The following is a 15,779-nucleotide window of genomic DNA, read 5'->3' as shown; positions in this document are numbered from 1 at the left end:
ATATATATATATAAGTATATATGTATGTGTATATGTGTATGTGTATGTATATATATATATATATATATATATATATATATCTATATATATATTTTTTATTATTATTATTATTTTTTCAATTATATATATATATATATATATATATATATATATATATATATATATATATATATATATATATATATATATATATCTATCTATATATATATATATATATATATATATATATATATATATATATATATATATATATATATATATGTATATATATATATATATATATATATATATATATATATATATATATACATTTTGATGTTTTTTTGTTGTGATTTTAGGTAATGTGCATTTCAGTTGGCGTCCTTCCACCCGATTTTATCTTTTCCTATAATAAAATACACGTTTTAATTACTCTTTTTCTGCATAGGATATTAACCAGTCATTTAACTTATGTATTCTATTATAACCCACAAAATGGCGGCGCCCGTTCGGGAGACACATTAGCATATTACTCGCCCCAATGAGAGTAAACATGGCCACTTCCTATGACACTATAGTGGCCTCATGGGATTATAGAGTGAGTACAACCGAGGTAGAATGATGCACAGTGTATGTGTATAATAGGCTCAGCTACTAAGGCTCCGAAAAAATGGCGGCTGTATACAAATGTATTGTAAACCACCAAAAAAATGGCGCCCGGAATGAGGACAAAATGACTATAAATACTGATATAGCATGCCTTCCCAGCATCCCCTGATGTGATGTCATGCATAGGGACAGGAAGGAAGCTGACTGTGGATGCACTTTCTGCTGATTACTAGAAAAAGGCTTTTTTCTATCTATTAATGTGTGAGTACCCTGTGTATGAAAATTTTTAATAAATGCTATTTGTGAAATACTACACTATGATATTCCTTCTCTATTAATCTATTGGGTCCTATGGAGCAATACGAATAAAATTTAAAGGAGAAGGTGACCGAATTTACCAGGAGAGAAGACATAAAGATATCTATGTACCTCTATGCAAATCCCTCCTTGCTATAGGTAAGGGGCCACTGCCCACTAAATTGTGATCACAACGGGATTAAAGCGAAGGTCCACCCTAAAGTGGACCTTCCGCTCATTGGAATCCTCCCCCCCCCTCCGGCGCCACAATTGGCACCTTTCAGGGGGGAGGGGGTGCAGGTACCTGTACAGTACAGGTATCTGCACCCACTTCCGGGATAGCTCTCTGCGGAAAGGGGCGTAAATCTACGCCCCTTTCCGAAAGTCCCCCACTGCCTGCTGGGAAACGCACAGATCCCAGAGGCAGCGGGTCCATCCTTATTGCGCAGCGCGACTTGCGCATGCGCAGTAGGGAACTGGGAAAGCCGAAAGGCTCCACTTCCTGATTCCCATACCCAAGATGGTGGCGGCAGCACCTGAGAGACGATCGAGAGATCGGCTTCGGGTGCCGACATCGCGGGCGCGCTGGGCGGGTAAGTGTCCTTATTTTAAAAGTCAGCAGCTGCTGTATTTGTAGCTGCTGGCTTTTAAAAAAAAAAAAAAAACGGCGGACTCCCGCTTTAAGCACTGGGAGATCCACACCTCAGTTGAATTTGCACAAGTTTGCACAAAGCACTTGCACTTAAAGGAGACTGTTTTTTATTTATGGACTTGAATATTTATATCTTTTTCTTTTTGATGGATTTCAATATGTATATTTAATCTATAGAGGCTGGATTCATTCTGATATAACATATGTTACAGCCGGCTCTGTAGTGCGTTTACTACTATATATATATTTTTTGTTTATTCCCATGTGATCAGGAGAGGGGTACCTCTTTTTGGTCTAGGTATACTCTTTCTTATTTTCTTGTATATCATTTGTTTATTATTAGGGTGGTTCACTTATATCACCTCTGGAGAGTGTTTACTTATTTGCACAGTTATAACACGCACTTGGCACTTTATGATCAATTCACTGTTTTTTGGCTTTGCACTCAATTGAAGCAGTTGTGTTTCCGTGGAGGTTTTCAATTGACTCTGTAGTGCGTTTACTTTTTTTCTTTTTCTTTTGCATTTTCTCTGCACTTTATCAAAATAGTAATTTTTTAAGAGACTGTTTTTAGTTACTTAAAAAGCACAGAGAAACAGAGCGCACACCAGCCCTAGTGCATTAAAGTTTATTTAACTCAATAAAAGGTTAAAAAAGCCAGGTATGTCACTCACAAACATCCGTTGAGTAGTAGCATTGGTATTTACAGCCTCCACTGTTGCCTCCTTCCCCGATTTTAGGCTCCCTGCAGTAGCTAGCAATACGGATGGTTAAGTACTCGGTTCGCTTGCTGGCTGCAGGTACACTCTCTATCCACGCCTCACACGCACGGACCTGCCGGCTCTGGATGACGTCACTCGCAATGGGGGGCGGATCTCTCAACGTGTGTACTGACTCTGACGCTGGCTATGACTGTTCCCAAGACAACATGTTTCGGAGGCGTGGCCTCCTTCTTCAGGTGACGCCCTAATGTGTGCTTACAGCATAAATACGCTGACACCCTCCCCGCCCTCCCTGCTAGTGCCAATCACAGGGAGCCTAACATCTAGGGGAGGAGACAAGCCCATCTACCAATCAAGAAGAGCGACAAGGAAACAAGGATATTATAAGACTACTATTACAATCATAGCTATTAGAAGTTCTTTCAATGTATATCTGCATGTAACCATAACAAGGAAATAAAATAAAATTATATTATATATACATAAAATTAAGATAATACTAAAAACTGAACCAACAAAATTAGTATATATAGAGAATTAAATTAGAAAAAAGAATTTTATATCAAATTAAAAATAAAAATAAAAATAAAAATAAAAATAAAAATAGAAATGAAAAATAAAAAATAAAAAATAATAATAAAAATAAAAATAAAAATAAATATAAAAATAAAAATAAAATTAATATAAATAAAAGTAAAATTATATACATATATATATATACATACACATATAAACATGTACACATACATACATACACACACATGCACCTAGAAACAATTTTTTGCAAATGGATGAATGAACTATATGAATTTTTTAAAAAAGGATAAAAGATAAAAAAAAAAAAATTATATATATATATAAATTAGAAGTCTATTAGAGGGGACTAGTACAGATGGGTTTCTGAGATATATAGATATATAGATATATAAATTCTCTTCATATGGAGACAAAAGCTATTTCTTTGTAGCAAGTGTATATATATACATAACAAATACATCATATATATACATTATATTATATATAATATACAAATATTCTGCATATATATCTCTCTCTGTATATACTTGCACCTCTGCATACCAGCATGCATGTTATCAGCTTGAACACTGCTTTCATCTGGTGGGCGGTATAGATAGCCTAGGGTTATATGAGGGCCCCAATTTCCAGCTCCTCGTTTAGCCCTTCCGGTGCCATACTATTTAACGTAAAAATCCAGAAGGATTCACGTTTGCACAATCTGTCAAACCGTTCACCCTCCGGTATGGACATCGGAATGGCTTCTATACCAAACAATTCTAACCCTTTGGTGCTACCGTCATGCTTGTGTTTAAAGTGGCGGGGTACACTATGTTTCTCTATTTTCTTCTCTATAAATCTCCTGTGTTCACCGAAGCGAGTTCTCATTTCGCGTACTGTCCTACCCACGTAGAGGAACCCACAAGGGCACCTTAGCCCATAGATTACAAACTGTGTACTGCAACATATGAATTGTTTAATCTGAAACTTACGGCCATCCTTGCAGCTAAATGTTGTTAGTCCATGTGTGATAAATCTGCATGCCTTACATTTTTTACTTTTACATTTAAAGCTGCCTATAATATCAAAAAGCTGGGGTATAGTACGCATATTTTGATTGTGACTTTTCACCTTTTTGATACGACTGGGGGCAATAATACTCTTTATGTTTTTAGCGCGTCTAAACACTACCTGAGGTTTTTTTGGGAGAATTTTACCCAAAATTTTATCCTGGCCCAAAATAGGCCAATACTTTTGTACTGCTCTCTTTATAGCCCAGTGTTGGTCATTAAAGGTGGTGATAAATGGTATATCACGCTGATCTTTTTCCCACATATTTTCCTTCTTGTTATCAGGGATTCCGTTCATATAGCGGTTTTTTGCTTCTTCTATCTGTTTTTCTTCATATCCCTTTTCCAAGAATTTTTTAGACAATATGGCCGCCTGAGCTTCATAATCCTTAATATCGCTACAGTTTCTCCGTAATCTACAGAATTGGCTATGGGGTATATTTTCTTTCCATCTGGGATGGTGGCAGCTCTTACGATGTAAATAGGAGTTGCCTGCTGTTTCTTTAAAATGTGTTTTTGACATGATGTTACCATATGTGTCATAGCTAAGCTCAAGATCCAAGAATACTAGTGACCTAGCATCCACTACATAAGTAAAGTGGATGCCAAAGGTATTGTTGTTACAGTATGAGACAAATTCTTGGACTAAATCCAATGTCCCATCCCAGATGATAAGAATATCATCAATGTACCTCCCATAGTACACTAGATGTTTAGCAAATGGGTTATGCTGCCAAATACAGAATTTTTCCCAGTATCCCATAAAGAGATTGGCATAGCAGGGTGCAAAATGCGCGCCCATTGCTGTGCCTGCCTTCTGCCTATAATATTTATCCTGGAAAAAGAAATAATTCTTTTCTAAAGCAAACTGGATACACTGGCATATGAACTTAGACTGATTAGGGTTCATAAATTCTGCTTCAGATAGGAAGTATTCGACTGCCCTTAATCCACCCTCATGGGGGATTGATGTATAGAGTGAGCTGACATCAAGAGATAACCAGAGGTACCCTGATTCCCACTTATACTGCTGCAACGTTTCCAACACATGTGAAGAATCTTTTATATATGCAGGAAGGGAGGTCACCAAAGGTTGTAAGAACACATCTACATACTGAGACACTCTACTAGTGATACTGTCCATACTGGCTACAATAGGTCTGCCAGGTGGACATATCGGGTCTTTATGGACCTTCGGTGTATGATAGAAATATGGCGTTTTAAAATAGTTGGTTACAAAGAAATGTTTTTCTGATTTTTGTATTAATCCTTGAGTAAAGGCTTGATTCATCAAGGTTATAAGTTCCTCTTTATAGCCTTGCAGAGGGTCATGTCGGAGTATCTCATAGGTAGCGCTATCCGATAGGAGTCTATGTGCCTCCTTTAGGTATTCATCCCTATCCTGGATCACAATACCACCTCCTTTATCCGCCATACGGATCACTAGGTCTCCATTTTCTTTGAATGCCAACAACGCATCTCTCTCCTGTTTAGATAGATTATGTGTGTTCATTTTGCCATGCTGTGCCTTGCATATTTTCTCAAAATCTGTATACACCATGGCACAGAATGTTTTAATATATTCATTTTTCACATGATGTGGGTAAAATGTTGACTTTGGGCGGAATGTGGACTCAATGATCTTATTGGCATAAGGTGTAGATATAAATGCCTCCGTCTCCATTCCCCCCTCCCATAGTAGATCCTCAAGGATATATAGAGCTTCTTCCTCTGCTTTATTAATTATAGTGTTTCCGCAAACTATTTCAGGAACACTTTTAGATTCTTTTTGGGTATCCCTTAATTCACCCATAGTTATATTCCCATCCTTTTTTGGAGTTTCATCTATTTTTGAATCTGTTTTTAGACCAAAGAAACGCCTCACCGTGATATCTCTAATATATTTGTGTAGATCTTTAAATAGCTCAAATAGATTTGCATTACTGCTTGGGGCAAAGTTTAAGCCTTTCTGCAAAAGACTAATCTCACCTTCTGCTAGTATATGTGACGAGAGGTTGAAGATTTTTACTGTAGATTTTGGTTCTCTATCTTCCCTCTTTTTGATACTCTTTTGTTTTCTCCCTCTAACCCCTCCTCTAGTTCCTCTCCTTCTTCTGGTATTTTTCTTTTCTCGGATAGGGGAGGGGGGTGCACTAAAAGATTACCGATCATCTCCCCAGTATGCTCAATGTTATCCTCCGCTATTGCTACCTGAGCGGAATGACCACTATTGTGGACCACACCTCCTACTGACCCCCTCTCTTCCATAGTGGCATTCATCTGTATAAGTGGCCTTAATACTTCAAATGTGTTGGAAATAGGGATACTAATATTATATCCCATTTCTTCTTCCCCATGACTACATGGGATACGGGGGCTACTTGCTACAAGTTGTAAGCTATTCTCTATGCTCTGCTCTGCTCCCTGATTAACGGATTTTGTTATTTTTTGGGGCGACGCTAATTCCGCTCCATTCCTATTTTTCCTTGTATTCTTATCGCTTTCTGCATACTCCATGTTATTCGCTGTTGTGCAGCTTCTTTTACTATCATGAGCCCTAGCTTGAGACCCGCCATATGTATTTGCATACCTACTTTTTGGCAATTGAGATGTGTGTTTCACTAGACTTTTACCATCTAAAGATGTAGATTGTTTGGGCCCAAGGTTACCATTATCCGTACTTTTATTTTTATTTTTATTTTTGCTTTCACCTCCATTTCCATTTCCATTGTTTATATTTCTATTTTTCGTAGCCTTTCTTGGACTCCCCCTATGGTGAACTGTATAATTAGTATTATTCCTACTGTTGTTATCATACTTCTTTTTCTTCGGAGATAATTGTCCCTGACTTCCATTTGCATGAGATTTCTGATTAAATCGACTTTTACCCCATTTGAAGATAGTTCCCTTCTCATAATCTGCTATATCTCTAGCAAACTTCTCTTTTTTATTCATAACAAGATTCTCCTCAAACGCAGCCCTTTTCGTATTGAGTAGGTCCCTACACCTTTGGTAGCTGGGGACTTGGTGATACTTCTCCAATGATGCCAGAATTGTACTCAATTTATTTTGGCTTGCAGTTAGCATTCTTTCTCTCTGCATACATATAATTTCCATCCATTGTGCTGTGCACAATGTGGAAACCTTATCCCAAGTACTCTGTAGGTCTGGCTCAAGGAAGTCGCACCTCTTCTTATTTCGCAGCCCCCTTGGAGCAAGGCCCTCTGTGAGATATTGTTTGAGGAATTTAATATCCCACCATTGTGTAATATAATAATTATATGTATCCTCTGCTTTCTTACACAGATCCCAAAATTCTTTCTGTAGAATGACTTCTGACCCATTGCTAAGATCTCCACCCTTATTAGTACCTACACGTGGATTAGCCACATTATCTTCTATTGCAGTCTTCAAATTGGCATTAGAAAATAAACTTTTAAAAATCTCAATTGATTTATTGTCCCTACTTAAAACTTCATCCCGGAGGAAAATGGTTAACTCCGTCATATCAAAAAAAAAAAAAAAAAAAAAAAAGGGGGGGAGAAGGGGGGGACCCCTATATATAATGATATTACTAATAATATTCCTACAATGATATGGAAAATACATACATGATACACACATACACTTCTATGATTTATACATTCATTTACAACGGCTCAAAGATTACTCAGAGATTATTATTTGTTACAATCCTGCGGCCTTATAATTTTTATCATCTATAGCTAAATGACATGAACCATAATACTAGTTTACATATAGTAGTAATAAAAAATCCCTATAAAGAAAGTCTTCATTTAAAAAGAGTTAAATAGATTGTTGCAGAGGAAGAATTCTTGTAACAATGGAAGGCGGTCGCTGCCACTTGATGCCCACAAGACTTAGTTACTTACCTTTGTTCACTTGATTTTCATTTATTTGGATTCTATCACCTCTGTGGTGTGTTTATTTTATTTAATATAGCACTTTGCACTTTTTGATACTATTCAGTAGACATATATATATATATAATTTTTTTTTTTATATTACACTATTGATTTATGTAACTAGGCATTATACTTATCACCCTCGGAGGGTTATTTAATATAGGGGCAGCGCAATACCAACATATCTTTAGTTTCATATTAAAGCGGAGGTCCACCCTAAAATGGACCTCCGCTCATCGGAATCCCCCCCCCCCCCCTCCGGCGCCACAATCGGCACCTTTCAGGGGGGAGGGGGGTGCAGTTACCTGGATAATCCAGGTAACTGCACCCACTTCCGGGCTAGCTCTCTGCGGAAAGGGGCGTACGTTACGCCCCTTTCCGCAAGCGCCCGCCCCCTTCAGCAAGTGCCCCGCTGCCTGCTGGGAAACACACAGCTCCCAGAGGCAGCGGGGACCGTCCGGATTGCGCCGCGCGGCTCGCGCATGCGCAGTAGGGAACCGGGAAATGAAGCCGAAAGGCTCCATTTCCTGATTCCCATACCCAAGATGGCGGCGGCACGAGCGAGCGATCGGCTTCGGGTGCCGACATCGCGGGCGCGCTGGACAGGTAAGTGTCACTATTTAAAAGTCAGCAGCTGCAGTATTTGTAGCTGCTGGCTTTTAAAAAAAAAAAAAAAACGCGGAGTCCCGGTGGACTCCCGCTTTAAGTGGATACGGTGTGATCCATTCCGGTAGTAGCAGCAGCCCCTGACATTTGATAGATCACCAGTGGTAGCGCAGGAATAAAACACTATCATTTATTCTGCTACATGTTTTTGGTAAAAAAAAATTCCATTAAGTGTATAATAATTGGTTTGTGTGATCACGGACTTATGTACGCAAATGATCATGTGCAGGTGATCACGTACATATGTGTGCAGATAATCATTGGGACATGTGATTTTAGTGGGACATATGTGGGGGACATGTTTTTATTATTTGGGGACGTGTGTTTTGGGGACATATGTGGGGACATTGTGTTTATACTGTGTTGTGTGTTTACACTAGACTGATGATCAGTGAGTAAAAAGCTGTAAAAAACAGCTCATACTCACTGATCATCAGCCGGCTGCAGCGATCTGCTCTCCTCTCCTCAGCGATGACTTCTGTGTGAGGAGAGGAGGAGCCGATTGCCTAGCAACCGGCTGTTTACATCACATGATGGCCGTGATTGGACACGGCCGTCATGTGATCAGGAGGGTCAATCACAGAGCCCTCCTGCCGATCTGAGATGCGCCGTGTCCGGGTGACACGAGCACATCGGGATCGCGCCGCTGCGCGGGCACGCGCGCGCGATCCGCTCCTTCTGAAGGACGTTCCTGAACGTCCTATCAGAAGTAGACGGCTCCCACCCGGCCGTATATGTGCATTGGCCGGGTGGGAAGTGGTTAAATAACAAACATATTATTATTTTTACCTCCACTGTACAGCTCGTTTTGCACAGAGTGGCCCCGAACTTGCTCTTCTGGGGTCCCTCGGCGGCTGTCTCGGCTTCCCCCGGCAATTACTTCTCACGTTCATGTGAGCTCCCCCGCATCACATACCATAACCAATAAATTATATATATAAATCCATATAAACATATATAGAAAAATATTAATAAATGAATTACATTGTGATTAAACACAATCCCAAATATATCTAATATAAGTTATAATAAATACAAAAAATAGCTTATTTTAAATATATATGAATATATAAAAATATTAAAATGTTAGAAAGGAAAATAATGTTTGGAGAGTTCCTTGGTCTTCATGGCAGTGTTTGGTTAGTGGTGCCTCTTGCTTAGGTTTTGCAGCCTCTGGGGCCTTTCAAAAAGGCGTGTTTGTGTGTGTGTGTGTGTGTGTGTGTGTGTGTGTATATATGTAATGACAGATCATGTAAAACTTAGGGTCCTTTCACACGGGGCGGATCAACACTGATATCCACTTGCTCAGCGGGGATCGCTAGAGCGATCTCCACTGAGCAGGAATATGACAGGTCCGTCTCTGCACACTGCGCAGGGACAGACCTGTCACAGCGTCGCTCTCCCCTATGGGAGATCGGGTGATGACGGACCGCAGTGTCCGTCGTCACCCGATCCGATGACGGATGGAAAAATGGGGTGGTGGATAGAAACAAGCCATCTGTCCATTTCCATTCGACTGTCATCCGATCCAATCTTCTTGACGGATTGGATCGGATGCAGGCAGGTGTAAACGGACACGTCTGTTTACATCCACCTCTCCATAGAGAGCAATAGGTGGACCGATCAGGTCCACCTGAAAAACGGACAGGCGGTCCCAGTTGGTCTGCTTGTGTGAAAGGGGCCTAAAACAGGAGAGTGCAAAATCTGGTGCAATTGTGTATGTTAATAAGCTTCTAACTTCAGCTTGTTCTATTAAAGTGGTTGTAAACCCCTTTTTAGAACCTGAATGTATAGGCAAGTCTTATTCTAGGCTTACCTATAGGTACTGTAAATATCTCATAAACGTGTGCCGTTTAGGAGATATCTATCTTATAGTGTGTCGATGATGTCTTTCCGTGCCGTTTCTTCCCAAGCGAGTGCCGTGACTGTCGGCTCTGGCATGCATGCGTGGGAGTGACGTTACGTGGCTCTGGCCAATCACACAGCCGGAGTCCGCAGCCCCGGAAAGAAGAGGGGCGAGGATGAATGCAGCCTCCAGCGGGGATATCGCGGGCATCGTTTGCAGGTAAGTGCCACATAATGGGCTAGTATGCGATGCATACTAGCCCATTATGCTTTTACAAAAGAGGAAGTAAAGCCCATCAGGGTTTACTTCCTGTTTAAGCCTCAACGAAAAAAAAAAAAAAAAACTTAGAGCTGATTGGTTTCTATGCAGAGCTGCACCAGACTTTTCACTCCCTGGTTTTAATTATATAACCCCAGTGTCTCATAGCAGAACTTCAGTTACACCGTAACTCACATCAGCGCAGTGTTATGATATGAATAGGGCACATAGAAAACAATTATGATATTATTTTAAAACATCTTCCTTGCAAAAGACGTTAAACTTACATGTCTGTAGTTACTGTGTAAATACCCTGATCCCTACATAAATATAGGCACGGCTTTTTGTTTTCATTACCTTTGGTACCCATCCAGTCATAAAAAGTCTCTAATAATGAATAACAATGGCTTAGAAAAACTGAGCTCAGCTCTTTGAGAACTTGTGGGTATAAGCTGTCTCAGGTTCTTCATCCACATTTTTTTCTTTAATTGTTTACAGACTATATCAACTTTAAGCCACAGTGGTGCCTTTTGAAATTATGTCAAACTGCCCAGTGACCAATGTCAAGTTCTTATTTTTCAAAGACCCTACATGCTTAGACTTTTTGTCTTTTACTATTAATATGTGTGTGTGTGTGTGTGTGTGTGTGTGTGTATATAAAATTACACACACACACATAGTAGCTCACAAAAGTGAGTACACCCCTCACATTTTTGTAAATATTTTATTATATATTTTCATGTGACAACACTGAAGAAATTAAATTATGCTACAATGTAAAATAGTGAGTGTACAGCTTGTATAATAGTGTGCATTTGTTGTTCCCTCAAAATAACTCCACACACAGCCTTTGATGTCTAAACTGCTGGCAACAAAAGTGAGTACACCCCTAAGTGAAAATATCCAATTTGGGCCCAATTCGCCTCCCCAGTGTCAAGCGACTTGTTAGTGTTACAATTTCTCAGGTGTGAATGGGGAGCAGGTGTGTTAAATTTGGTGTTATCACTCTCACTTAATTACTGGTCACTGGACGTTCAACATTGCACCTCATGGCAAAGAACTTGACACCCAGAGGCAGAGGCATGATGGGACCTTCCATCACGCCAAGCTCACGTTTTTCTGCAAAAAGGCAGGCTTCCGTGGGCCTAATGTTCGAGCGTAAAAGAATGATGACGCTGGATAACCCTCTTGCCCAACGGTTGACGGCTGGCTTGTCAGAACTCAAAGCCCGCCAACTACTGCCATATAAACTGGATTACTCGGAGGCCTTTCACAAATTTGTGGCCATTGGAACACCATAATGGAAGTATTTCTCACAGAAGGGCATCCCAGAGCTATATGGCCATGTTCAGCGGCAAGTGAATGAATCTCTGGCACACAGTGTCGGTGCCAAGATACATCTGACCACAGACACGTGGTCTAGCAAACACGGGCAGGGAAGGTATATCACTTTTACTGCCCACTGGGTGAACCTTCTGACGGCCGTCAAGCATGTAACCCGTGGCACCCGTGTAGATTTGGTTTTACCGTCACGGATTGCATGTAGGCCTGGCTCTTCTTCTCCTCCTCCTCCTCCTCCTCCTCCTCCTCCTCCCTCTCCTCCTCGGCTAACTCCTCCTTTTCCGCTGCTAGCTTCTCTTCCGCTGCGCCGCCCAAGCTCCCCAGAACCTATTCGACATGCCAGGTGAGACGTTGCCATGCCGTGCTGCGTCTGTTGTGCCTGGAAGCCAAGAGCCACACTGGCCCGGCACTCCTTTCAGCTTTGCGTTCACAGGCAGATCAGTGGCTAACACCGCTCAATTTGACAGTTGGTAAAGTGGTGTGTGACAACGGTGCCAATCTGCTTAGCGCATTGAAACAGGGCAAAATCACGCACGTGCCATGCATGGCACACGTCTTAAACTTGGTCGTGCAGCGATTCGTTGTCAAATACCCTGGGGTCCAGGACATCTTGCGGCAGGCAAGGAAAATCTCGGCCCATTTCAGAACATCTTACACGGCCATGGCTCGCCTTGCTGACATTCAGCGGCAACACAATCTGCCGGTTAGACGTCTTATTTGCGATTGCCCGACGCGATGGAACTCAACCTTCTATATGCTTGATAGGCTGCTACAGCAGAAACGTGCAGTTAACGTCTACCTGTATGAACTCTGCGGCAGAACAGGTTCTGGGGAGCTGGTTTTTTTTTTCATCGTGCCAGTGGCTGCTCATGTGCGACGCATGCAGACTTCTGCGCCCATTTGAGGAGATCACCAAACTGGTCAGTCGCAGCCATGGCGCCATCAGTGACATGGTACCTTATGCCTTCTTTATGGAGCGTGCATTGCGTTGTGTCATTGATCAAGCTGTGGAGGAGCAGGAGCGGGAAGATGAGGAAGTCGCAATGCTGGATGAATTCCCGGGGGGGCTACTCTATCTGAGACAAGTGAACAACAGGAGTCTGAAGAGGAGTCAGAGGAGGATGGTGCTGGGGCGGATGAGGAGGAGCAAGAAGAGCATGCTTTAAACCTTTCTGGGACCCCTGTTGTTGTGCATGGATGGGGAGAGGAGAATGAAGAGGACGACATTATCCTGGATGATGAGCAGGAGCCAGGCCACCACACCGCTTCCAGTTTAGTGCAAATGGGGGGCCTTCATGCTCCAGTGTTTTAATAGGGACCCCCGTATAAAAAAGAATAAGGGTCAAGGACCAGTACTGGGTGGCAACGTACTTAGACCCCCGGTACAAACACAAAATGGCGGAAATGTTACCGCCGTCACAGAGGGCTGTCAGAATGCAGCACTCCAGGCCTTGCTTCGAGAAATGCTGCATTCTGCTTTTGCGTGCGCTGGCAGAGGAGCAATTTCCACTCCCAGAGAAGGAGTTGCGGGTACCAATCCAACAGCGCCTGCAAGAAGAGGCCGGTTTGAAGATGTGTTGGTGACTTCGGATATGAGGTCATTCTTTCAGCCGACCCATCGACAGGTGTCATCCGGATCCAGCATCAGGGAACGCCTAGACCGTCAGGTGTCCGACTACATCGGGTTAACGGCCGATGTGGACGCTCTGACTACTGGGTGGGCAGGCTTGAGCTCTGGCCAGAGCTTGCCCAATTTGTAATCGAACTGTTGGCTTGCCCCTCGTCCAGTGTCCTGTCCGAAAGGACGTTAAGCGCAGCAGGGGGGGATCGTGACCGATAAGCGTACTCGCCTAGCTCACGACAGTGTTAACTACCTCACATTTCTAAAAATGAATGAGGCATGGATCTCGGAGGAATTCAACACAAGTGACCAGTAGACCATGTACATGTCTATAAACAAACAATTTTTTAAATCGAGCACACAGACCTTCTTTCTTCATTTGGCTCACTTCCTTGTCCAAAAAAAGCACACGGTACTATATGCCCGTACCCTCCTGTTTGAAGAGGTTGAGCGGTGTCACATTTCTACTGGGACTGCTTATTATGAGGGGCTCCCACCATCCCTGTGCTGTGCCGACTTCCTCCTGGGGCTGCTTATTTTGAGGGGCTCCCACCATCCCTGTGCTGTGCTGACTTCCTCCTGGGGCAGCTTATTATGAGGGGCTCCCACCATCCCTGTGCTATGCTGACATCCTCCTGGGGCTGCTTATTATGAGGGGCTCCCACCATCCCAGTGCTGTGCTGACTTCCTCCTGGGGCTGTACTTCTGCTGTGCATATTGTGAGGGGCTCCCACCATCCCTGTGCTATGCTGACTTCCTCCTGGGGCTGCTTACGGTGCAGGTGTCAGTGTTGTATATCACGGTGCTGGTGTTAGTGCTTTATGTCACGCTGCTGATGTCAGTGCTCTCTATCACGGTGCTGGAGTCAGATGACTCTATCACGGTGCAGGTGTCATTGCTGTATGTTACGCTGCTGGTGATCATCTCCTGCACCCTCTTCTTTGCCTACCCTGACCTTCCCTCTCCTCCATTGCCTTCATGCGCTCCACAGTCCTGAATTGTCACAACAATTTCCCATATAAAAAAAGAATGCTTGTAGTTGTCGATCCCAAATTCACCTCATACATGTGTTATGTCATTGGCCATGTGGTGGGACTATGTTTGCACAGCTATTAATTATTTTGTGGCTGCAAATTTGACCTGTAGGTTAGCGACGTTCGCCTCCCATTGAAGTCAATGGGGCCCGCTGCGAATGTTCCGGTTCGCGAACTATCGGCCGCGTTCGCGAAACGTCCCGTCGGAAGTTCGTCCATCACTAATGGCAGCCCATATTAAATTCTCATGACTCTATGGCATTCACTAGAATGTGTGTATATATACATCTCACTATAAACTTACTGTATCCACTTATTTTTTTTTCAGCTTTAGAAGATGGAAAACCAAAAGGGATTCAGGAAAATAAGAAAAGCAAACGCAGGAGAAAGAGAGTTGGCAGTAATGAATCAGTAGGGAACCTGCTAACTGAGCTGCCTTTTGCAAATGCGGATATCAGTGCTGTTCTTGAAAGTAAGTATATAATGTTATAATTTACACTATTATTTCCATTTAAACAAGTGTTGTGAGAATATACTGTAAATTGTGAACTTTATGTTGTCACAAATTATTAGTACAATAGTAGTGCTTGTTTTGTCACGGTTACACGATAGTTTAAATTTTTGGGGTTGTATGCAAGATATGCAGGGAGAGATCACACAAACACTTGTAGGTATAACATTTAATTAAGTAATGACAGATGCAGATAAGTAATAACACTAGAAAATATAACAAGAATAGTTAACTAAAGATGCCTTTTCCGCCTCGGGTCCCTCCATCTTATATGGCGTGGTGCAGATGACCAGATCAGACACATGCATAAAGCAGCTCTGAGACAAGACAGGTATAGGTACAATTTTTTGCTGTAGTATATATAGAATGTGTGTGTGTGTGTGTGTGTGTGTTTAAAGAAAAGAAATGGGGCACTCCCCTTGGAGCAATATTAGCTTTTATGTACCCATGCGTTGCAGTTTGCAATGACATTCCTTTGGTATGATCCTCTGTTATGCTGGCCATAGACCGTTCATTTTTTGGCCAGTTAGTGGGCCCAAAATCGATAATTGTTGGGGTGTTTTTTGAGCCGAAAAAAAATGAAGGACAAGTTTAGAAATTTTCTGCTGAATGAATGATAATTTGAAAGGTTAATGTGTTTCCCATCTGAACTGTCTGCACTAGGTATATGTAAAAAAACAAAACAAAAATGCATTCATTTATGTCCACTGAACGTTTTATCAGTCATTACA

At 41.8% G+C, this 15,779-nt stretch overlaps 1 protein-coding gene across 3 annotated transcripts in view; it reads left to right on the top strand.

Moving 5' to 3' along the window:
- Positions 1-713: 713 nt before the first annotated feature.
- AKAP7 (A-kinase anchoring protein 7) overlaps positions 714-15,779 on the top strand; it is a 321,322-nt gene continuing 306,256 nt past the window's right edge. For all 3 annotated transcript variants that reach the window (XM_077486867.1, XM_077486866.1, XM_077486868.1), the window contains exons 1-2: positions 714-849; positions 14,866-15,009. In XM_077486867.1, coding sequence (XP_077342993.1) covers positions 846-849; positions 14,866-15,009 — 148 coding nt within the window. In that variant the 5' untranslated portion in view covers positions 714-845. The remainder of the gene's footprint in view (positions 850-14,865; positions 15,010-15,779) is intronic.

The sequence above is a fragment of the Lithobates pipiens genome, unplaced genomic scaffold, assembly GCF_037356315.1.
Source record: "Lithobates pipiens isolate NorthernLeopardFrog02 unplaced genomic scaffold, aLitPip1_a1.2 Scaffold_18, whole genome shotgun sequence".
NCBI lineage: Eukaryota > Metazoa > Chordata > Amphibia > Anura > Ranidae > Lithobates > Lithobates pipiens.
Note: the sequence above shows the minus strand (reverse complement) of the source record. Positions and strands in the feature narration are given on the sequence as shown.